This window comes from Formica exsecta, unplaced genomic scaffold, assembly GCF_003651465.1.
Source record: "Formica exsecta isolate Colony F162 unplaced genomic scaffold, ASM365146v1 scaffold421, whole genome shotgun sequence".
In the NCBI taxonomy this organism is placed as follows: domain Eukaryota; kingdom Metazoa; phylum Arthropoda; class Insecta; order Hymenoptera; family Formicidae; genus Formica; species Formica exsecta.
Window position 1 is genome coordinate 620,472 of NW_021851451.1, and position 25,586 is coordinate 646,057.

General features: G+C 31.3%; 3 protein-coding genes and 1 long non-coding RNA gene across 7 annotated transcripts; 2 read left to right on the plus strand and 2 right to left on the minus strand.

Annotated features, from left to right (window-relative positions):
- Positions 1–43: 43 nt before the first annotated feature.
- LOC115240220 (protein lin-54 homolog) lies at positions 44–8,427 on the minus strand. Of its 2 annotated transcripts, none has more exons than XM_029815246.1 (12): positions 8,082–8,427; positions 6,569–6,963; positions 6,172–6,489; positions 5,799–6,038; positions 5,499–5,708; positions 4,810–4,926; positions 4,595–4,729; positions 4,100–4,351; positions 3,266–3,456; positions 2,574–2,817; positions 2,091–2,287; positions 44–1,601 (listed from the first exon to the last, which is right to left on the minus strand). In XM_029815246.1, the coding sequence occupies exons 2-12, from the start codon at positions 6,950–6,952 to the stop codon at positions 1,418–1,420; spliced, it is 2,472 nt and encodes an 823-aa protein (XP_029671106.1). In that variant the 5' UTR covers positions 6,953–6,963; positions 8,082–8,427; the 3' UTR covers positions 44–1,417. The 2 variants fall into 2 exon arrangements, with proteins under 2 accessions (XP_029671106.1, XP_029671107.1); XM_029815247.1 differs by having other exon boundaries at positions 3,266–3,453; positions 8,082–8,425.
- A 433-nt stretch (positions 8,428–8,860) lies between these two features.
- Positions 8,861–16,062, plus strand: LOC115240257 (splicing factor 3B subunit 1). The gene is made up of 18 exons (XM_029815312.1): positions 8,861–9,132; positions 9,267–9,439; positions 9,673–9,847; positions 10,019–10,098; positions 10,233–10,400; positions 10,559–10,775; positions 10,920–11,324; positions 11,990–12,453; positions 12,537–12,894; positions 13,028–13,320; positions 13,427–13,552; positions 13,642–13,863; positions 13,927–14,109; positions 14,187–14,375; positions 14,537–14,712; positions 14,793–15,065; positions 15,227–15,443; positions 15,563–16,062. The coding sequence occupies exons 1-18, from the start codon at positions 9,105–9,107 to the stop codon at positions 15,719–15,721; spliced, it is 3,906 nt and encodes a 1,301-aa protein (XP_029671172.1). The 5' UTR covers positions 8,861–9,104; the 3' UTR covers positions 15,722–16,062.
- An 893-nt stretch (positions 16,063–16,955) lies between these two features.
- On the plus strand, positions 16,956–20,447 carry LOC115240258 (LIM and senescent cell antigen-like-containing domain protein 1). Of its 3 annotated transcripts, none has more exons than XM_029815313.1 (8): positions 16,956–17,227; positions 17,483–17,600; positions 17,749–17,862; positions 18,054–18,166; positions 18,310–18,502; positions 18,637–18,778; positions 19,058–19,316; positions 19,672–20,447. In XM_029815313.1, the coding sequence occupies exons 2-8, from the start codon at positions 17,593–17,595 to the stop codon at positions 19,872–19,874; spliced, it is 1,032 nt and encodes a 343-aa protein (XP_029671173.1). In that variant the 5' UTR covers positions 16,956–17,227; positions 17,483–17,592; the 3' UTR covers positions 19,875–20,447. The 3 variants fall into 3 exon arrangements, with proteins under 3 accessions (XP_029671173.1, XP_029671175.1, XP_029671174.1); XM_029815315.1 differs by having other exon boundaries at positions 16,959–17,227; positions 17,503–17,600; XM_029815314.1 differs by having other exon boundaries at positions 16,959–17,227; positions 17,506–17,600.
- Positions 20,448–21,153: 706 nt separating this feature from the next.
- LOC115240261 lies at positions 21,154–25,575 on the minus strand. Its single transcript, XR_003884756.1, has 2 exons — positions 25,136–25,575; positions 21,154–24,935 (listed from the first exon to the last, which is right to left on the minus strand). It is a non-coding gene; the product is annotated as an uncharacterized LOC115240261 (long non-coding RNA).
- Between the last annotated feature and the right edge of the window lie 11 nt (positions 25,576–25,586).

Sequence of the window (25,586 nt, forward strand, 5' to 3'; positions counted from 1 at the left end):
AAAATGATTTATATATTTAACATTCACACAATTATTCTTTATGAGCGTTTTAATCATAACATTTTAATTGAAGAAATACATACATGTACATATAATACATAGTCTTGCATAGTTTTTTAGAATGCAAATGAATAGTTTACTTAGATCGATGTCATCGATAGTCTAACGTGTTACAAGCTATTAAAAACTAAAGATGAATATGAAACTTTAAGAAAATATCAAAGTGAATAATAAAATTTTTTATATTCTTCATATATATATAATATCAAGTACTGTTTATATACTAAATGAAATTATTCGATACTTATAATTAATGTCACTAAGGTATCTAATATTTATAATTAAACAAGCTGCATATTGTAGATGTATGTAGCGTATATATAAAGGCTCTTTAATATACAATCACAAAAACAGAAGAAACCTATAAGAAACTAAGTCGCAGTGTTTATTGCACATATCTTGATTAATATATTTATTTGTATATTCTCCTTGAAACATTTATATATTTGTACTATTATTAATCGAGATACAATGCAACGGTTGCAACTTAAGCTCTTATAAACCCTTGCTTTCTCTGTGATTAAGTAAGTTGTGAAAAAGAAGATGCAGATGAATAAAATTTCTACAATTATTTTAATTTTGTCTTCTATATATATTATTTTGTAAATATAACGAATTATTTCTAAAAATATACGACATGTAATCGATAAATTCATAAGATAAATTCACAAAATGTTTTACCACTTCTCGATATATATTTTTGCTACGACACTGTGTGAACTTATTAAGCGCTAATGCTGATACGCAATTGTACTACTAGGTGAATATGTGGTGCTATCGCGCTTTTTTACAATATATGTCTTATTACATTTGAAAAATATGTTCTTAAGAAAAGAACTCTTGATTATCGCTAATCGCAATTGCTTCTTTTTTCTCGTTTAAAATTGTAAAGAAATGCAATATTGAAAAGTATTCGAAAAATCAAATTGCGAATTTTTCTTCCATGTTATTTGTAAATTTCACACGAGCAGCACACAGCTTAGTAGAAACTTTAAAACACAACAAAATCATCTTTATAATATAAGTGTACAATGTCATTTTTCTTTCAGATAGAAAAATTAAGAAAGCGACTCGCCTTTACTTACTATATAGCTTACATTACCTTCAAAATGATTTATCATTTAAAAGTTCACACACAGAATTACTTGTCGTGAATTTTCCGTAAAAAGTATTTAATGGATGATTTGAAATTCGGAACGATTTCCAAAGCTTTGCTTGGACAAACCAGTGCTCGTATCTTGTATGATAACGTCTTTGGTAGCAACACTCGTATTGTACTATCTCTTTATTTCTATCCAATTCCCATAAACAATAGCGACGAATGAAAATTGCAATACAAATCACGCAAATACACCTGCTAGGTGGCTTCAGCTTTATGCGCTGATTCGATTATTTCTTTTAAGCATCGACCAAACTCTTCAATAATGAGACGCTGTGACGTCTCATCGTCGAGCATATTACGCTCCGCCTCATCTGCTTGCGCCATTAAACATTGGCATGTTATTTCTACCACCTTGTCTGTCAAAAAGTTGAATGGTTGCCTGTAACAAGCAAGAAATGAATACACATATAACGCATAGAATTCGAAGAACTGTTGAACAAGTGTACACACACATAATGTTTCAATAATTTCTATTTTATAAATTTTATTTTACTATTTGAATAATTTAATTATTTATTTTAAAGTTTCTGACCGCTAATATTACAACCATAATATTATAGTATCAGAAGCAACAAATCAAATTATTTCTTCTTCATATTATATATTGAATTAACTTCTTTTATATGTCGCAATTCGATTCTTTTAGAATGGCAATATCGTTTTCAATTGGCTAAAGAGAATAAATATAATAATAATAAATATTAATTAAACATTATAAGATCTATTTTTGTTGCAATAAGAATTATATGCAATTATAATTTATTCATAAATAAATAACAACTAAAAAGGGAATTTTCGGCATATTTTAAATCGAATTTCTTAAAAATTATAAAATTTATAAAAAAAATTTCACGGTCATAACACGAACCTTGTACCGGTATTAGATACTGCCGGGGGTCTAAAAGCCATCTCTGACAATTGTAACTGAGCTTTGTTTAAACTAAGTTGAGTCGTTCTGACTTCAGTCGTTTCCGTCAAATCCTTCAAGGATTTTTTTTCCAGTATTGGATCTTCAATATTGCGACAGCCTATACACTTACAATTACCAGAGCACGGAATTTTGGCCTAAAAAACAAGGAAAAAATACAATTAGATTTTCTTATATATATAAAAAAAGATACATAAATTATTCAAAATTATCAAATATTTTTAAGACTTTTATTAAATAAACAATTATTGGACTAGGGTTATACATTAATCTAAAATAAAATGTAAAAATGCAGTGAAAAAATAAGAGATTATTATGAGAGATCAATTATGTATTTTGTCAAACTATCTGCATTGACAGACTAGAAAAAAAAACGCATGCAAACATAATTATTGGACGACATAGATGATATGTTGAAAATACCTCGTAACATTCGCAATAATTCTTAAGACAGCCGCTACGTTTGCAATTGCAGCCTTTGTTGTGTCTTCTTATATCGTCACCAGTCTCCCGGCCTTTTCCAATTTTAGGGCGGAAGGCATTAGGATTGCGTTCTAGGCAGGATTTAATCGCGCGCTGTCTCTCTTCCTCGTTCCCAAGATTGTTCGAACAATTATTGCAGTTGCACATGTGACAGAACTCGCCATTCGCAAAACAATCGCAATAACTGCAACAGAAAGATTATTCGCGCCGATTTTACTCAAATACTATAAATTATATTTATAGATTAAAACCTAAGGGATTGCAATTAATTCTACTAGAATTAATTCTATTAATCTTTTGATAGATATATTATTTTTCAGTAATTTTGTAACATATTTACTTCAATTAATAGTTCTTATTAATAATCTTTCCATAAAGAATATAATATATATTTAACGAATTTAAAGATGTTTCAAACTGTCATATATAATGCTGATAACAAAGGAACGTGATAAAATCCAAAGCCTACTATATACAAAAGATATTAATGGATATATATATATAGTCAAGCAAAGAAAAACCAGTTTAATAAAAAATAGTTTTTCAAACGGTTAAAAAAATTATAAAATTTTGGTTTACATACAATTTTTAAACATTTTGTTGAAATTTTTATGCTCTAAAAAAATGCTTACAGCTTAAGACACTGTGACTTTGTGCAATTGCATGGTTTTCTTGGCCTGATACCATTCGGCTCAACAGTATTATAAGTCCCTCTTTGAGAATTCTTTCCATCGATCACACACAAAGTTGCTGTAGAACTTTGTGAACTTCCTAGAAGACCAGGTGTCGCTTGGGACTTCAATTTTCCATCATCTGTTGACTGCTTTGACAGAAGATAGAAATATATTTTGTACATACATAGATACGAATTTTTACAAAATTTTATAAATCAGAAAGATGTGTGCACATGAGATAATATAGATTTATAGGCAATTAATAATACAATTTTATGTAATTGCTAAGCATATTTTACTATTATGAACTAAACATTAGTTCCTACTATTGACTAAACATTTCTAAATATTTTCCTATGATATTAACTGAAAAACATTCTATATATTTAAAACCAATTTAAAATTAATTTAAAATAATATTTACAATATGGAATTATCTATGTTTAAAATTTTTAAGATTTTCTTGCACAAAATATTTGTGAGTCATATTTTATATAAAGATAAAACAATTGAATTAAAGATTTCTCTCTATTTTAAGATTTCTCTCTTATACCTGCTATTTTTAAATTTATAGTACTATATCAATTTTTAAATATTCTAATACTTGAATGTGATTGTATAGAATTATTTGAACAAATTTTGTATAAATGTAATATTGCAGAAGTTTTAATTAATGCAACATCTCATATACAAAAATGACTGTATTAAGTAGTGTTCGCGATAATTCTTTTCCGACATTGTCGCTTCACAAAAGAGAAATTAGATAATAAAGAACATAAATAGATATTGAACCTGTTGCTGAATATATTGAGCGGGAAGAACGACGATGTTCCCGACGCTTGGATTAGCCGACAGAACTGCCTGTCCCGACGCTAACTGACTCAATGCTGATGCGGGAATTGCTACCGCACTCTTCGACTGATTGCCAACAGCTGCCGCAGCAGCCGCCGCCGCAGGTATGAGCAATTTTTGGCTGCCACTTGTCAACGTTGCTTTCGGCGCGACGGTTCTCAGAGATTGATTACCAGTATTTAACGGCACAACCTAGATGAAGATAGAAAAAAACTCATTTGTATAGCACTTTGTAATATATTATCCTATTTTAATATTAATTAGAATAAATTTCTAAAATTTATTATGTAACATGAATTATAACAAAAATAAGGCATTCTTAGTTTTAAAGAAACATGTAGAATATAGATAATATGAAAAATAAAAATGTATACATAATAAATTTTTTCTCCCAAAGCCTTTTTTGTTCAAAATTAATGTTGAGTTTTCATATACCTTTACAATTTGCTGTTGACTTCCTACTTTCTGACTGATACCTACAGTCTGAAGAGTTGTAGCGGGTTTTGATTTGCTTACAGTGACGACATTGGTAGTCCCTGTTGAAGTACTGACTAATCTTACATATTGCACCTAAAAAGCAACATAATATAATGTGTATGATACACATTCACGAATAAAATCAACTATGAATAAAATATAAAATAATATACTTGTCTTCCAGGCATCTGAATTTGATGAACTTGATTTGATCCAGTTACAATGTTTTGGTTAGCAGGTATTCTAATCACTTGGCCGCTTCCAAGCACAGTGCCAGGTTTCAAAGAACTCTAAAAAAAAAAAAAAAAATAAAAGATTTCTACTTGGCCGCTTCCAAGCACAGTGCCAGGTTTCAAAGAACTCTAAAAAAAAAAAAATAAATAAAAGATTTCTTTCAGTATTTGTAACTTATATTGCCATTTTAAGATAATATAATATAATATAAATTTTATAAATCAATAAGTTAATATTACTGTTGCCAAAATTGAAATAATGATATTAATAAAGAGACGAGTTTTGGCTTGTTTTCTTAGAAAAATCAAAGCAAAGCTATTAAGATCAATACAAATTTTTAGGCACAGACGTCCATGCTACAAAATATATCTCTCATAGTATTCTCTAGCCTATTCTTTGTAAGGCTAAAAAGGATCAAAATCAAAACTACTTCCATTATAAAAAGCAATTGTATTATAAAGTATGTGTATTTTAAGGACCTTGTAGCACGAATATCGATGTCTAACAGCTCGTATCGTTCTTGATAATAAAAAATACATCTATTTTTGATATAATTATTTCCAAAGTAAACGTGCACATCAGAACTGAAATTAAATATATTGATTATAATTCCAAATAATCCCTCAACCTGTCTGATGATGACTTTCTGCGGACTTTGCTGAACAGATGACTTGGATGAAATAAATGTGGATTGCTGATTCGAGGATTTAGCCTGAATACTCGTAATTGGTGCAGGTAGGATTTTCGTCGGCATTGACTTTGCGGTATTGGTAGGTACTATGGTCACCTTCGATTGCTGCGATGTCGAGGACTGTAGCAGCTTATTCAATATCATACCCTTTGAAAAGATAAATATAACACATTATTGCATAATCAAAATATTTTTTTTCACAAGTTGTATTGTATAGTGTAAGAATTTATAACATACCTGCTTCTGCGAGGACGATGGTAAAATGTGTTGCACCTTATTGGTAGAAAGTATACCCATTTGTTGAGCCTGCGCTAACGTTATAGTTTTCGTCGGGCTTGTTATACCATAACTAGAAGAGCTATTATTGAGGAATTTGATTCCTGAGCTCGGTTGATTTTCACTTTGAGAACTCGTAATAAGAACTTGATGAGTACCAGCTTGTGGCTGATTTCCTGTCAATATCATCTTTGTGTATACCTGCAAAATTTATCAAAAGATAATTTATCTTCAGATTTCGGGAAAGATATTAAAAAGATAATATCTGTAGAATTGTGTCATCTAATACAATTTTTTTATTTATGAAGATCTCAAATTCTACACAATATCTTACATTACGTCCTTGTTGGATATTCTGTGTTGCTCGTTTCAATGTTGGCTGTGTTATCTTGAGATTTTGCATGTTACTAATCGTGATGTTTCCTGAGGCACTGGGTGTCGCGATAGACTTAGCAGACTGAGTCGACCTTAATTGAACAACGCTTCCGTCCGCGGATTTTCCAGTTATGAGAGTCTGGGCTAAAGACTGCAATTGTTCGGCCGAAGCTGTTGGCGGATGCGATATCTTCAGTATTTGGCTGGTGCCCTGTCCGCTCGCAGGCGATACTATCATAATTGATTGGCTCTGCGTAGCTTGGACATTCGGTTTTACCTAAAAATAAATTAATATTAGCAGAACGTAATACTCCAGTCGCACTCCAGTAATACTCTACGATCGCGGAAATTATTACCTGGACAGCCGACGCGGGGACTCTTTGCAGAGTAGGTTTCGTTTGAAACACGACATTCTGGTTGCTCTGATTGGCCATCGTGTAAATATGTTCAGCCTGCACTTGCTCAGAGATCTCAGTCATCTCCACATCAGGTACTATCGTTTCAGTCTCAATGTTTCGCTCGATTATTATTCGGTCATCGGCCGCTGACATAACTTCGTCCGCGTTCATACATTCGAGTTCCGCTTGAATATTCGCGAAGGTGTCGAAATCATTCGACGTATACTGTTCACTATTGTGGGACAAGGTTAATGCGCTGAGATCATTGTCTCCTAGTGTATGCGAATCCAAGGCTAAGGGCTCCACCAAAGCCCTTGCATTCTGTCCCTTATTAGTGGACATGATGATGACCCCTGATTGAAGTAAAAAAAAATAGAATAGAATGTAATTAGAATAACGAATTTTATTTATTTTTTTTTTAATATTAAATATATATTATTTAAGTATTTTATAATATTAAAAATAAACAGTATCAACATAATAATTCTTTTGCAAAAAGAGTACAATAAAAAAGTACAATAAAATTTAAAAAAATAGTAAAAATTCTATTATTATAAAATAATGCAAATGTAGAAAAATACTCTTTGACTAGTACTATAATAAATATAATTAAGTTAAAATTATATATAAAGAATAATCTCTTTCAATATATACACATACACATATCCATCTACAAAATAATTTAATATAAGTTAAAATATTTATCTATTCTTTACACAGAACTCTTTATCTATTTATAAATGTTTCACATAAATATTGAAAACATATGTATCAATATAAGTAGCCAAGTATATGTATAAATGTTATTATCAAAAGTGCATACAATCTCCAATGATAATTTAGATTATTCCTTCAACGCGACTTACGTTCCTTATCTCCTTCGTTCAAACAATTTCTAATTATGAATTTCGAGAAAGAAATGCATTTTAAAAACGACACATTCGTATTTTGAAGAGTCGCGCGAACGGATCGTTCGTCGATCAAGCTCGTGAAGTGAAGTTCGGAGCGAAGTAGATTCGAACGTGCCGAACGATAGATTCGAATACATAAAAAAAGACGAGTTCGAAGCGCGAAGTCGCGCTAGAACATCAGCGCCATTTACAAGGCGGAACGCGCCATTTTTGCGGAGCGAATTTTCAAGCGCACTCGCGCTTCAATTCAATTTACAGATGTCGAATCGCGCGCGAGCGAGACCGAGTCGCGACATGACCCCACGCTCAAGGACGGACGGGAACGTCCGGGGAGATCGGCGACGGCGCGAAGCTGGAATAATAAACGCGAGACATAACCTCAAAGCGTTCGAGTTGAAGAACGAGCGAGCGAATTGCCGCGCGGCAACAGGCCTCCGAGGTCAGCGTACGGTTCGCGAGATCCCGCGATTCAAATCCCTCGTACGATCGAGTCCAACGGGGCTACCGGAGGAGGACGGAGGATAAAGGCCCATATATTCGGCTGGGCTGGCTGTACGTACCTGCGCGTTCCTTCGATAGCTCGAATTGTTCAAAATCACGCGCTCACCATTGCTGGCCCACAGTGCACCGCTGTCGCGTCCGAAAATTGCGCCGAGGAACACGACGAGCCTCCCTGCGCGCGAGATCACGCGTGGCCCAGGATTCGCGTTAATTGAACGACAATACGAGTATATTATCGCGAATGTGACACGCGTTTGTTGACACACTTTGCGGATCGTGAGAGTGACATTTCTCGCGCTTACGCGGGCGAAGATTGAATGAGTCGGAGAGTGAACCCGACAACAAGATGGGAAACTTCACTCGTGTTCTTGATATAAACCACGACGCTATTTAGTGGAAAAATGGAGAACGAAAAATTAAAATGATGCGCGGATGCTTTCTTTAAATCGATCGCCAATTCTTATTTATATGTTAGTACGGAAGAAACATAATCAAAGATATTGTTATCTTTATTTTATTTTTTTTTTGTTTTGTTAGATATATATGTCATACGATTGATTATCAAAAAGAAAAATTTTAGGGACTTTAAACATTCTCTATCTAATATAACCAATTGCGTGACATTGTGTTTATCTATTACCTGTTTTCTTACTAAAGATTACCAAGTCTGTCGAAGGTCCCGATTGGCTGACAAATAGAGAATTTCTAATGTTTTCATCGGGATTCTAGAAATTCTCTATTCGATAGCCAATCGGATGATTCTCAAGCATTCTAGATTATTTTCAACTATTGAGCAATCTCTATATAAAGTTCCCATAGTATAGAGTTTACTGTTTCCGAAAAAGCCGACAAGCTCCCTTTCTAACCATTAAAGTTTGTGCCAGTCTGTCAATATGCGTGGAGTTCAATTCAGTTTAATTGCAGATTGAATAATTCAATGTTTTGCTAAACTGTCAACGTACCGAGGTATATTCTTGCGCATTACAGTAATTTCTCGTCATATTACGTCCCATTGAGGAAGACGGTCCAACAGAGGAGAAGAAAAAAGAAGAGGTGTGTTCGCCGCCAGCTTTTTCTTCACGATGGACTCCATTCCGAGGACGCATAAAGGTTTCACACCTATTACATATTTTCCTTGATTAACTTTTTCTTATTATTGATATGCATTCATAAATACAATTTAAAAATATAAATATCTATACACACACATATATACAATAAATAATTATACATATATGTTGCAGATATTGAAGCGCAGATAAGAGAGATACAATCAAAAAAGAAGGAGCTTTTAAATACAGCATCTGAGAAAGAACAAGTTGCTTTGGGAAAGACTGGTTTTTATGATCAAGATATCTATGATGATAATAAATTTGATGGCTATGTTACATCGATTGCGACCAACGATGAAATCGAGGTATTATTGACTCAAAGATTACAATATATTTTTAAATATAAGTCTAACAGTAAAAAACTTATTTATCAACATTTTTTATACTTTATTATATATTTTTAAAAAATAAAGATTATTAAAAAATAAGAGTAAAGATTAGAACAGAAAAATATAGTTTGTATAAAGTGATTATTCTATTTGATAAAATATGATATAAAGATCTTGAGACTGATACAAATTTGTTTTGTATGGGACAGGACTATGATCCATTTGCGGATAAACGACTACCCACCGTAGCAGATAGAGAGGAGAAAGATTATGATCCGTTTGCGGATAGACGACGACCTACCATAGCTGACAGGGAAGATGAGTATAGGCAAAAGAGACGTAGAATGATTATCTCTCCTGAACGTGTTGATCCGTTTGCCGAAGGTTGGTATCACTTTTCTTGTAACTTGGGCTAGTTGACAAGTTGAAACAGTGAAAAAGTGTTAAATGATTGTAAATTAGCCCAACAATTATATGTTGTATTAAATATTTATGCAACTATTTAGCATATCCAAATCAATCAACTTAATTACCAGTGACTTTTTTTAATTACAGGTGGTAAGACACCTGACATTGGTTCTAGAACATATACCGAAATTATGCGGGAACAAATGCTCAAAGGCGAAGAGACAGAGGTATGTTAAAGTTTAAATAATTTTTACATATATAATATATATACAGAAAAAGAAAACGTAAAGAATATTAAAAATAAATATATAATCGACAAAACTTTTATGTCTACATTTTGTATATTTATATTTTCTTCTAGCTGAGAAAAAGATTAGCAGAAAAGGCTAAGGATGGTACTCTGAAAGCCAATGGCGAACCTAAACCAGCTCCCAAAAAGAGAGGCCGTTGGGATCAGACGGATGACACTCCAGTACAGAAAAAGTTATCTGGTACTTCAGCAACACCCACATCTTGGGATAATGCGGATGTACGTTTGTTACATTATCTTTATGTTATTTTAATTATTTTATTCAAATCTATTGTATTCAATATGAAAAAAAATTTGTTGATACTTAATTGATTTAAATCGATATAATCTAAATCTTCTTTTTGCATATATAATTTTTTATTTTATAATTGTTGTAGGTAACACCAGCTGCCGTTCGATGGGACGAAACTCCAGGTCATGGTAAAGGGGCAGAAACCCCTGGAGCTACTCCAGGAGTGAGTACAAGAATGTGGGACGCTACGCCTGCGCATGCAACGCCAGGAGCTGTAACTCCGGGAAGAGAGACGCCTTCTCACGAGAAAACTGTGACGAGTCGAAGGAATCGTTGGGATGAAACTCCAAAAACTGAAAGAGGTGATTATATAATTCTAAATTATTACTAATGCTAACTTGTTTTCTTTATAAATAATAAATTATTGATTAATTATATATGTTTGTTATTTCTATTAAGTAGTGACTTTATATACTTTCTATCATTATTTAAATTTAATATTGTAGAAACTCCCGGACATAACAGCGGATGGGCAGAAACTCCGAGAACTGATCGTGTTGCTGGAGATTTAATACAAGAAACTCCAACACCTTCGGCGAGCAAACGAAGAAGTCGATGGGATGAGACGCCATCGAATCAAACGCCAGGCTCGATGACGCCGCAAACACCGGCAACGCCTCTCACGACGCCCCATCAGACGACAATATTGACTCCAAGTGCTACCACACCAACAGGACCCAAAGCAATGGGTCTAGCTACTCCAACTCCAGGACATTTGATGTCCATGACACCCGAACAATTGCAGGCTTATCGTTGGGAACGCGAGATAGATGAGCGAAATAGACCTCTGTCGGATGATGAATTGGATGCACTATTTCCTCCTGGGTACAAGATCTTGCAACCCCCAGCAGGTAAGATACTCAAGATATGAGGATTAATATGTCAATTTTAACACGTGTACTACTGCTTGATATTTTAAAAATATAGATTACATAGATTTCAGAATATTAAACAACTGGAAATTGTAAAAACGAGTACTCATGTAATTTTTATTTTAGATGGTTGATTATTTTAGTCAGTTAATAAGTAATAATTGGTCAATTAATGCTTGTGTACATATGCAAGTAAATAGCAGGTTAAATCGTTTATATGTAACTCTATTATAAAATTGAAAGAGGTAGCTTTATATGTGTTTGCATTTTAAAGATTCAAAAAAGAGAAATGAGATGACAAAACACAAGATGTATATTAGATATACTCAATTCATTCATTGAAAGAATAACTTTATAAGTTATATGAAGAATTACTGTATTATATATCTTTTCTCTCTTTAAACATATCTTCAACTATTATTGAATAAGCATAGTTTATGTAAAGAATATATATTAAAAATATTAATTAAAAATTACATGTGAGTACTAGCTTTAAAATCTCTAAAGATATATATTCAGAGTCTAATAAAAGTTCATAGAAATTATCTTATGATAAAAAAATAGAAAATTTGAACATTTATTTGAACTTTTTATGTTTGATTTTATGTTTTATAATTTATATACATCACTATGTATTTTTTCAGGATACATACCTATTCGTACACCTGCTAGGAAACTCACAGCGACACCCACGCCTATTGCTGGTACACCTCAAGGTTTCTTCATTCAAACGGAAGACAAAAGCGCCAAGTATGTAGATAATCAACCAAAAGGTAATCTACCATTTATGAAGCCGGAGGATGCACAGTATTTTGATAAGCTGCTAGTTGATGTCGACGAAGAAACGCTGAGCCCTGAAGAGCAGAAAGAAAGAAAAATTATGAAATTGCTTTTGAAAATTAAAAACGGAACTCCACCGATGCGCAAAGCCGCATTGCGACAAATTACCGACAAAGCGAGGGAATTTGGCGCTGGACCACTCTTTAATCAAATTCTTCCTCTTCTCATGTCACCGACTCTTGAGGATCAGGAACGTCATCTCTTGGTCAAAGTTATCGACCGCATTCTGTATAAACTCGACGATTTAGTACGGCCGTATGTACACAAGGTAATTATTTTTATCATTACATCATGAATCAACTGTTCATTTGTTTTATCTTATTTAATTATCATTGCATTATCGATGTTTAGATTTTGGTCGTCATCGAGCCTTTATTGATCGACGAAGACTATTATGCTCGCGTCGAAGGCAGAGAAATTATTTCTAATTTGGCAAAAGCTGCAGGACTGGCCACAATGATCTCCACAATGAGACCAGATATCGATAACATCGACGAATACGTTCGTAATACAACAGCAAGAGCGTTCGCTGTTGTAGCATCCGCTCTCGGAATCCCTTCGCTTCTTCCGTTCTTAAAAGCTGTTTGTCGCAGTAAGAAATCCTGGCAAGCGCGACACACTGGTATCAAAATTGTGCAACAAATAGCTATCCTAATGGGCTGCGCCATTTTGCCGCACTTGAAGAGCTTGGTGGAAATTATAGAGCACGGTATATAAATAAATTAACAGTTATATAGAGTTATATCATAAAACTCTTTCTCTAGTCTTCATTTTCTTTTTTCTTTTAAGTTATATATACATAATTAAAAAAAAAAATAATCACGACACGAAATATATTACAGGTTTAGTAGACGAACAGCAAAAAGTACGAACAATTACTGCGTTGGCCATCGCCGCACTGGCCGAAGCAGCGACGCCTTATGGTATTGAAAGTTTTGACTCTGTGCTAAAACCACTTTGGAAGGGTATTCGTACGCATAGAGGAAAAGGATTAGCAGCGTTCCTAAAAGCTATTGGTTATCTTATCCCTCTCATGGACGCGGAGTATGCAAACTATTATACTAGAGAAGTGATGTTAATCCTTATACGTGAATTCCAGTCTCCCGATGAAGAAATGAAAAAAATTGTGTTAAAGGTAAGAGGACTATTTTATCTATCATATAAATAATCAGTGTCATACATAGTTTATATATATGTTTTATAAATTAATTACATTTTATTTTTATATATATTTAAAATAGGTAGTCAAACAATGCTGTGCAACCGATGGTGTGGAAGCTCAATATATAAAGGATGAAATTTTGCCTCACTTCTTTAAACACTTTTGGAACCATCGCATGGCACTGGATCGTAGAAATTATAGACAGGTAAAATGGACAAATCATTGAGAAATTTTTCTTTATAATTCTAGAGAGAAATTAATGAACCTTTAATAACAAAATAAATAAAATTGCAGCTTGTGGATACAACAGTAGAAATAGCCAACAAAGTAGGCGCATCAGAAATTATTAATAGAGTAGTGGACGATTTGAAAGATGAAAATGAACAATATAGGAAAATGGTGATGGAAACTATCGAGAAGATAATGGGTAACTTAGGAGCGGCAGATGTCGATTCGCGTCTAGAAGAGCAGCTCATTGATGGAATTTTATACGCCTTTCAGGAGCAAACAACCGAGGTTTGTTAAATCTTAAACTATACTTAATAAAAAATAAATAATTTAAACAATTTTTATTCGTAGGACGTTGTTATGCTAAATGGTTTTGGTACAATCGTGAACACATTGGGTAAAAGAGTGAAGGCGTATCTTCCTCAAATATGTGGTACGATATTGTGGAGATTGAATAATAAATCTGCAAAAGTCAGACAACAAGCTGCAGATCTTATTTCGCGCATTGCAGTGGTTATGAAAACCTGCCAAGAGGTAAGAAATGCAGACAATAGTTTTTAATTTTGCCATTTATAAATTTAGACTAAAAGAAATATATGCAATATTTCTAGGAAAAACTTATGGGACATCTTGGAGTCGTTCTGTATGAGTATTTAGGCGAGGAATATCCAGAAGTTCTAGGTAGCATTTTAGGAGCGTTGAAAGCAATTGTTAATGTCATAGGAATGACAAAGATGACACCACCTATCAAGGATTTGTTACCAAGGCTTACACCCATCCTGAAAAACAGACACGAAAAGGTAAAATGCATGCATATTTTGGGCTATTTACTATTTCATATAAAACGTATTGTTGAATAAAATAAATTTCTATTCAAATATATAAAAAATCGATCATACTGTGAATATACGTGACATGCTTTAGTAATCTTCGCTGAGTTTAATATATTATTTTGCTACAGGTACAAGAAAATTGTATTGATCTCGTGGGTAGAATCGCAGATCGAGGTCCCGAATATGTTTCCGCTCGAGAATGGATGAGAATATGCTTTGAATTGTTGGAATTACTGAAAGCACATAAAAAAGCTATTAGAAGAGCGACGGTGAACACTTTCGGTTATATTGCGAAAGCTATTGGGTAAATTAAAAATAATTTAAGTTATTTATATACAAATGTGTATATTTATATAATATAGCATTTTCTTTTTTTTCGAACAGTCCCCATGATGTTTTAGCGACACTTTTAAATAATTTGAAAGTACAGGAACGTCAGAATCGTGTTTGTACTACGGTTGCTATTGCCATAGTTGCTGAAACTTGTAGTCCCTTCACAGTATTACCAGCATTAATGAACGAGTACAGAGTACCTGAGTTAAATGTACAGAATGGAGTGTTAAAATCTTTGTCATTTTTATTTGAATATATTGGTGAGATGGGTAAAGATTACATTTATGCTGTCAGTCCATTGCTAGAAGATGCGCTTATGGACAGGTAAGAGATGTAATATATTAATTTTATTGCTTATAATATTTTATTCCTTTATCGGCTTTTTTTATAAATACGTATTTAGAGCTATATATAGATTTAATTTCATAAATTATTTCTGATTGATATCATTTCTGATCTTCCATTCTCTCTCTTATGGTTTTCAGGGACTTGGTACATAGGCAAACAGCTTGTGCCGCCATTAAGCATATGGCATTAGGCGTTTACGGATTTGGATGCGAAGATGCGTTAATACATTTACTGAATCACGTGTGGCCCAACGTTTTCGAGACCTCGCCGCATTTGGTCCAAGCGTTTATGGATGCTGTGGATGGATTACGTGTTGCGCTTGGACCAATCAAAATTTTACAATATACATTACAAGTATGTAATTATAATTGCGTGCTTGCGTATTTATATATATATTAGTAATTTTTTTATTTTGGCAAATATTAAAGATACATACATTATTTATAAATATTATATTTTTCTTCTTGTTATAGGGTTTATTTCATCCAGCCCGCAAAGTTCGCGACGTCTATTGGAAGATATACAATTCTCTTTACATTGGCGGACAGGATGCTCTTGTAGCTGGTTATCCTCGTATCATGAATGATCCAAAGAACCAATACATAAGATACGAATTAGATTATGTATTATAATAAACAACATTTATATAGTTGGCAAGAAACACAATGATTACATAATAATTTATATTGATTACTCGCACATAAGATTACTCTTATTACGCGGGACGGATTTTTGAAAAAGTCATTCTAAACTTTACTAATATTAAAATCGATGCCGTATAGAGGGTTTTTCATTCCAGGATATCGAATTGTATTTAATTAATAAATTAGGTCATCTTTAATTAAATGTTGACAAGTTAAATTATATTTGACATGGATAACTGAAAATTTATTACTTTGTGCTCTGTAGATGAACATTTTATGATTCTCTGTCATATATGTATGTATGTCTGAATGTATAAATTGGTATATCTTTTTTTGCATTTCTTTTTCTTGATAAAGGAGGAGTTGTTGGCTATAAAAATGTGCTAAGTTAGAAAGAAATTTCTTTTTTTAGTTTCTATGTTTTTTATTTTTATATCTGGGCATTAAATCTCTTTGCATTCTAGATTTCTCAGATTTCAGTATTTAATTTTTCATGAAAACTAATAAAATTAGAAACTAAAATAGAAATATATATGCTTTTCTAATATATCACATTTTACTTTTTGTCTACAACTTTTAAATTTTGATAATATTATATAATCTATAATATTGTATTCTTTTATAGGAAAAAAAATTCAGTAATGTAATCTTTCAATCTTGACATGTTTATTGTGTGACGGATATAAGAAATTGTTATTTATAGTACACATGATAATCTTTTATATTTTTATTCATACACAAACGGCATAAATGTTATTTACTTTTAATTAAATAATTACAGTTCGATACTTCTATTATCTTATGAATGTAAATATTACAAAATAAAGTTCATTGATAGTATTAAAAATTAATTATATATTATAGATCTGTTTTAATAATATTGTTTAGAAAATGTTTATATCATGATCGTGTTCATCAAAAATATATATTTCTAATCTAAGTTATTTTATGCGGAAAAGATACAGATGAAACAATTATTTTTATTATATATATGGCATATACACAATATGCATTCTCCATGAAAAATAAAGGAAATAAAGATCTGTATTTTGATTGGTCAATCACAAACAAAACATTTGCAACACCAAATAAAGTATATGTTTTGCATTCTTTGACACGTGATTGGCCGATTTCTGTACGTACGTATTTATATGATTACTTCTGGACTTGGCTTTAAATGCGGGTGTGACGTGTGACAGAACTTTTACATCTCGGACGTTTCACTGAAAAACTGCCTTGATGATTCCAAATTTGCGTTTGACATCATTCGCGTCATCATTACTCCCGTAAGGGTGTGGCGTAGGGCAAATTGCAAAATCTGTAACACATTCATAGAGTTCCACGTTCATTTTCATAAAAGGCCATGTTACGTTCATTGAGATCGGATTGGCTGTCTTGATTTAAAATCCGATAGAAATATGAATGTAACAATTGTGTGACAATCACATACGTGTAGTCCCTCGGCATTATCTGTTTTTAATTAATTAATTAATAGTAAGTAAATATTTGTTTCGTAAATACGTACTATTAATTAAAATAACTAAGCTGTAAATTAAATATACGTTAAAAATTAGTAGATATAAGCAAAAGAGGATTAAATTTAAATAAATATTACAGATTGATATATAATTAGTACAATGTTTTATAATGAAAAAATTGAATATTGATATAGTGTATTAATTTACATAATTTTTGAGTTTTTATTATTAGCTTTAACACATCTTTACTAATTCCTTAATTATGTTCCAGTAATATAAATTTTTGTAAAGCAGGGGTTAAGTGCAAATAAGAGTAAATAAAACGAGAGGTGGAAATATTTCTTGATGGTCAAACGTATAATCATTCTCTTCTGTTAAAATATGCCAGGGTAAGTAGCATCTCTTCAAGGACACTTAATTGGAAATATACTTGTTAAATTCAAGTTAATACTATGATATGTTCAATTTATTTTTATTATTTAATATAATTAATAATAAGTATTTGAAAGAAATTTATATAATGTATGATATATGCAGGGTTACAGAAATGTCATTGGATCATATGTTTTGCTCTCGCTGCAGAGAAGGTTTTGCCGCGCACGAAAAGATTGTTAACTCAAATGGCGAATTGTGGCATCCACAATGTTTTGTGTAAGTATCTACATATACATACATAGACACTTGGAGAAGTTTTTCTTTTTACAAAATTTTCTTTTTCTATTTTTCAAATAAGTGCTTTAAAAACATCGGTTTCTTTGCTATTTTGCATAACACACAAAAATATAGATTATACCATTTATTTTATGAATTGAATCTTATGGATTGTTGTTTTATTTTGACAGGTGCGCACAGTGCTTTAGGCCATTTCCAGATGGAATCTTCTATGAATTTGAAGGATACAAATATTGCGAACATGACTTTCATGTTCTGTTTGCGCCATGCTGCGGCAAATGTGGTAAGCTAATTTTAAAAATTTGCACTCAATTATTCCAACATATGCACTTTTATTCTAAGATAGTTATTCTAAGATAATGGTGTGTTGAGGGAGTATAGATTGTAATGTACTTAAATATACTTACTCGAATTATTTTGTGATAGGTGAGTTTGTTATTGGCCGTGTGATTAAGGCAATGAATTCAAACTGGCATCCACAATGTTTTCGCTGTGAAGAGTGTAACGGTGAATTGGCGGATGCAGGCTTTATCAAGTGTCAAGGCAGAGCATTATGCCATACATGCAATGCCAGAGTAAAAGCCGGCGTGCTCGGGAAACACATATGCCATCAATGCCAGTATGTTCTGTGTTTACTCTTGCATAAAAGTTTCACTTGATAAAGAGAAACACCTGAACAATTTTCAAAAATCTGTAAAGTTTAAAGAAAGAAAGAAAAGTGTTTTCATCAATATTATTTTTCGCGATTTCCAGTGGAGTGATTGATGACAAGCCTTTACGTTTTCGTGGCGAACTTTATCATCCATATCACTTTAATTGTACAACTTGTGGTGTAGAACTCAATTCTGAAGCCAGAGAAGTTCGTTCTCGACCTGGATATGCTGCCAATGAAATGGTAAGATTATATGGATTGGATATTTTAATCACTTAAATATATAAAAATATTTATATATCTAAATTTATATATACAGATGTATATACACAAGAACGCGAACAAAATACTTTTAATCATAATATTGTGCTAAAAGTTTGTCAATAAACTTTAAGCAATCTACAAAATAATAATTATCTTCTATTCTAAAAATTAATAATTACATATACAAAAATGTCTTTTATCAATGAACATTTTCATAGTCTAATGTCTAATATATTAACAATTAACTTTGTTATATAGAACGAGTTGTATTGCTTGCGGTGTCATGATAAAATGGGAATTCCAATTTGCGGTGCGTGTCGGCGTCCCATTGAAGAGCGCGTAGTAACTGCGCTTGGTAAACATTGGCATGTAGAGCATTTCGTATGTGCAAAGTGTGAGAAACCCTTCCTAGGCCATCGTCATTATGAGAAAAAGGGTCTCGCATATTGCGAGACTCATTATCATCAGTTATTTGGGAATCTTTGTTTTGTCTGTAATCAAGTTATTTCTGGAGATGGTATGTGGTATACAGTGATGATACATTAAAGATTAGATAATCCAAATACAATCGATGAAATTTCATTTAAAAAAATCAATCTTTATTACTATATAAACGCAAGTTGTTTTATCTTTTTGGACTTTTACTTTCTTTTCACTCTCTAAATTTTTTAAACATTCTGTGCTGTAATATATAATATTTTTCTTTTCCATTAATATTTTGAACTTCTGCAATTATTAAAGTTTCTTCATTGAAGTTATATTGAACTGTGATATCAAAAGCGCTAAATCATATATCGCATAATCATATAATATGGGTTATTTTTCTTGTGAGCATTGATAATATTTCTAATCTAATACAATATTTTTCTCAGTTTTTACAGCATTGAACAAGGCATGGTGCGTCCATCACTTTGCATGTGCATTCTGCGATCAAAAAATGAATCAGAAGACAAAGTTCTTTGAATTCGATCTAAAGCCCGCATGCAAGAAATGCTATGACAAATTTCCGCAAGAATTGAAGAAACGGATGCGACGTATGTATGATTTGAATCCTAAAAGGATTCCATCAGTGTAAACGCAGATCCGATTCTTCTGTGTAAATCTACAAGGATCGATCTAATATTTTGCGTTTACTGTGCCTTATCCGCCTAACATATTAACATAAAAAAATATATATTTAATCTTTTATATTGCATTGTATACTATATGGAATGTATCAAAGCTATCTCATCATTTTATAGCTGCAAGTACTTTGGTATAGTATTGCTGTAACTATTTTTAATGTAACTTACAATCGAGCAACTGTTAATGTTCTAAATGTTCTTCTCAGTTTGGTATCTGAGCATAAAAAAAAGTATGCAATAGTTTTGAAACATCTTGTGTAGCCAAGACACAATGCTAATTTATATGTTAAATGTGCAACAAGTAATAGCAGATATTTTTGATTAAATTGTAATATATACTGTATGTATATAGCTCACTCTAAATATTTTTAAACTTATTTGGATTATTGTTATATTTAATACTAAATGTCCAAACAAATCCTGATATATAATAGTTATATATATATAAACATAAGAGATAACAGAGTTATATACTTATATTTTATCAGCAAGACGAAAAATGTATAATAAAAAAAATAATTATTGGAAGTAATGAAACTTTTATCCCCATTAAAATAGCATAATTTATTTTTAATAAAAGTTTATTTTTCTCGTCTCTCTCTCTCTCTCTCTCTCTCTTTCGACATTTTTTTCTTCGGGAAAAATCTCAACATACGTAAATTTAACGTATGATTAATGTTAAATGTCTTAAAAGTATGATTAGTATTCTAAGATTAACGCTGCGTTTAGCGCTAAATGTAGTCAATTGATCTTGAACTTTTTAACGTGGTATCGATTCGGCTATATATATACATAATTCGATGACGTCAAAAGCAAGGGAGAAATCTACAGAAATTCCCGAGATGACCTACGTTCTTATAAAAGCACATAGTCATGAAAAAAATATTTAAAAAAATATTAAAAATTATGAAATAAAATGAGAAAAAAAAATATATATATATAAAATCTTTTCTGTACATATAATTGTAAAATTCTATTTTGGAACCATAATCGGATAGCCGCATTTCGTGCTAAACGCTGTCGATGTAAATAGGACCATGCTACTTGTTGCGATGAAGCGGGCCTTCAACGGGTGAAAATATAAATCATGAAAAAAAAAATCTTTATAAGACAAAATTCGCCCAATAATAATAATACAATTGTTAATATAACGCAACTGTTTCTAATATTTTACGATGCACAAAAGCCGCGCATAACAGTCGCTTTTATCGCATTTTTTTTATTCTTTTGTTTTTGTTAAGAAATTTTTTGGATTCGTATATATAAAAAAGTCTCGACTCGAATTGGCGGCCGTTTCACTCGGCGAAAGCCTCGAACGCTATTCTTTTTACACATACGCACACGCATACAGAACATACAAATGTACATTTACACATACACACGCGCATTTTCTGCTTCTGCCGTTTTTTGAATGTGTGTATATATATATATATATTTTTTTTTTTACATATTTGTCACTTCATTATGCACAGCAAGGCAGCGGCTCGAAATCCTTGTGATTACGATTTCAAGATTGAGAACATTATCGGCAAAACTTTCTCACTCGCGTTTCTCCTTGCTTCAATTAGATATTAATATATTACGTGTTTGCGTATGAAAAGTCAAATTTTCTAATTTCCCGCGTTTAATCAGCCTGTTTCCAAATTTTTTTATTCTTTATTGTACAACTAACATTTTTTTAAATTTCGGAATATTAAAACCTAATTTATTTTTTGATTTCCAGGATAATCTAAATACACAATTTCCAACTTTTATGTTAATTTTAGACGTCTAATTTCTTGCTTTTAGTACATTTAATATATATTTATTTGTGTATGTAGTATTCCTGTATTCTATTGTATATTTTTTAATGTTTACATTGAATTTAAAAGTATGTGGTAAAAAGCTGTTTTGCAAAAAAAATAATTTATTTATTAAGCGCACGAATTGTTTAAAATTTTTAAGATTTAATCGCAGATTATAAAACTAGCTATTCCGACGCGCGTATGTATTGAATTTATTAATATTATTAAGAATATTATATATTACGTTTATTAATATAATGTCACTAAATCATAAAATTTACAAATGTAGAAAAGTGTACATATGCTAGTGTACATATTTTATTTCTGGCTAATAAATAAATAAAGTAAACGCTTTAATCTTTAGCTTTTTAAATGCCGTACATATCTTTTGTATAGCTGTGTATATTATTATATATATATTAAAATATTTTTTTTATATAAAAAATAATCTATATCTCTAATTCTGTTAAAAATTCCTTGAGATTATATCAGTCTAAATTAAAAACAGACTTTTCATACGCAATAACGTAATAATAATAATACATATAGTATATCTAAAAGATACATTTTTAGATCCTTGAATCCTTAGATTTTTCTTTGTGTGTTATTTTGATCTGTATGTTGCGTGCATTCTTTATATAGCTTCAAGCCTTTGGATCATTGGATCTTTGAATCCTTAATCTATTCAATTTTTAAATTCCTAAATTTTTCAATTCTCACATCTCTGGATATTTTTGATTTCTTATAATTAACTTTTCAAATTTTTTCTTGAATCTTTGGTAGGTTCTCTCAATTCTTCTGATTGGATATTCCATTTAACATTAAAACTCTAAAGACTATGTCCTTAAAATCTTTAATCGTTCGATCCACGATTCTTAATTACATCATAGATTACTATACTAATAAATTTTTAATTATCACACATTGTATCGAATAATTGCACACTTGTATACATTCATTGATTCTTATATCCTTACAGTCTCGGATTTTAGGATACTCAATTGCAACTCTAATATTGGCTCCTGTTCGACTGAGCAGATCCATGAATTTTATAACTCTTTTAACTCGTTTCGGTTTTCGAATACTTAGATCTATGGATTCTCGGATTCTTGGATCGTGCAGAGATTTGTACAATCGTACATACAGAGTCGATTCGATGGGCGTTATACAAAGAGAATTTTATAATACATGCGTTCGCATACAATAACGTTTACAAGAAACATCGTTACACTTACTAAGTACAGAAGGATGGAAGAATTGGAAGCCACATCAAAAATCTCTTCGCATTAAATCTCTTCCTATTTTAAGTAAAAACGATAATTCGAACGATTAAATACCTCTCTCAGAGAGTTATCATTATTTCGAAATATTACAAAGTACACAGGGTAGTTCAAAAATCTCGCTACAATATATGTGGAAGTGGAAACAATTTTCTGATAAAATAATTCGAAAAAACAATTTTTTTTTCTATACAAGTAACTTTGTTTTTTCGAAGTATTTTTTTTGTTGATAGCAACTTCTAATATGCATACATATACCAACTTCTTCATTTTAATAAGTAAATCACCCTTTTCAATTTTTCTCTTAAGTGCATATTGTATCCTTGAGTCTTATTTTTAGATATTGAAAATGCTACACATGAAATGCTACACGATTACTATCGGTTATATTAATACCGTTTCTGAATATGTAACATTTTTATGTCCAAAATCTCGCATTTTTAGATTTATAGTTTATTTATTCTTTGATAAATCATTAAATTTTCTTAACTCAGAATCCCCAGTTCCAGAAATAAAGATTTTTAGGTACTTACATTTTTAAATTAAAAAGTATGGTCTTTGCATATTTAAATTGCTTATGTCGACAAGAAATCACCTTATTAGGTGCATGATTTTCGATCTACCCTATATTCAGACAAGGAAGAAAAGATAAAACAGCAGACGCAGCCGAGTTTAATACGCATATACATACACACACAAGCTGATATTGATAATACTAACTCACTGAATATATCGATAATAATGTCGTTACTTCAATGCAAGAGTATAAAAAAATTTACAGTTTTTATCTAAAACTAATTTCAGGAAAAATATTTCCTGTTTAAGTCGGTTTGAATGCGACTTTACAACAGCAGTAAAGCGTGCAGAGTAAAAAAATTTCGCTTTTTCTTACATTAGAGTAACGACATTAACGTGGATACTTATAATATAATGATAAAATAATAAAAATAATATTAACAAAGGTAAAAGCAGAAGAATAATAACAATCTGAATTGGTTACGACAGTACAATGCAATTTGTACATTTGTTATGCTCGGTTTCAAGCAGCTGTGATCATTTACAAATTACGCGTTAGTAAATATATGCACATACGTAGGGATATTACCGCCGCTTATCTATTGCCCTTCAAGGGCTACATCTAAGTTATTCTAATTTGTTAATGACATCATCGTGCGATTCGTTTCGGAATGGAGCAAGAAAATGTGTTAATGATTAAATTTTTGCAAAATCTAGTTTTAAAATATATATTTTTTCATGCGTATAATATGCGCGTTTCGTTTTTTTAGGAAATAAGTGTTTTTAAAAAAACAAACTATAGAACCTAAAAGGAAACGGTTAAAATTAATCCTTAATCGCAAAGATTAAGAATTCAATTTTACAGCATAAATTCTTTCCTTTGTCTTGTTTCTTTCCCTGATGGCAATGACAATCATGTGTATCCAACAGCTCTGATAGTTATTAGCAATCAGTTTTGTTCATAATAAGAAAATTGTAAATAAAAAGATCAATATTCAAATAAAAGAAATATATATATATCGACAATATGTGAAAAATATATATGTTGAAGAAGATGAGTGCAAATTATCAAACCAGTTGCCACATTTTCTTGCTCCAAGAAAACGAATGGTCATGTAAGACGTAACTTCATAGCTTGGAGGGAAAGAATGATATGCATTGGCCCAGTTCAGTTTATCAATATTGGCAACAATATGATGTGATTCATGATTATCCTTAATTAATTAATTGATTTATTCTTCTTTTCCAGTAAAACAATAAAACTCATTTTATCAATTTATCATTTATGTGATCTCTGTGTAACATTTATCTGTAAATCAGTAAATATTTTTCAATGAATTTAATCAACAATCTTCAATTCCTGTATCATCATTTTAAATTTGCTCAAGCTTTTTGGCAAACATCAGAAAAGAATTTTGCTGCTGGATAAAAACTGAAATTAATATATTTGGATATATATAAATCTTTCTCTCTTTAATTAAAATGTTTTACTCAAATAAATATTTCAGAAAGAACAGTACACACACAATTATATTTATTTAATAACATGATTGGATAAATAAAATAAAAATAAAGATATGTTCAAATAAGTATTATATAGAGAAAATTTATAAGAAAAATGGTAATACATACCCCTGCAAAATTTCAATGTCACTGTTTTAAATGCTACATACAGAGCGTCTTATAAAAGGTGTGTACCAGCAGCAGGAAATGTACCTAACGCAATACCAAAATGCGATATTTATAAAATGCTTAATTTGCACTCTCAATTTTTTCGAATGCCGCGAAACTTGGTCATAGATGTTTTAGAAAAATATATGTTAATAGTATACTAATAACGGCAATTAAAAAGTTTAATAAATCTTATAATTGATCTTGTTAGGATACCGATTTCTGCGCAATAGAAGGCTTTAAAAATATATTTTGTCATCTGATTCAAGTAATTTATGGCACTCTCTAGAAATCAGAAACGAAAGTTTGCATGACTGAATACGCGAAATTGTTCCTATTCCTCGGCAGTGTAAAGCGAGTAGTTGTAATTAATCACATTATATTTTATTTATATATATATATATATAAACTT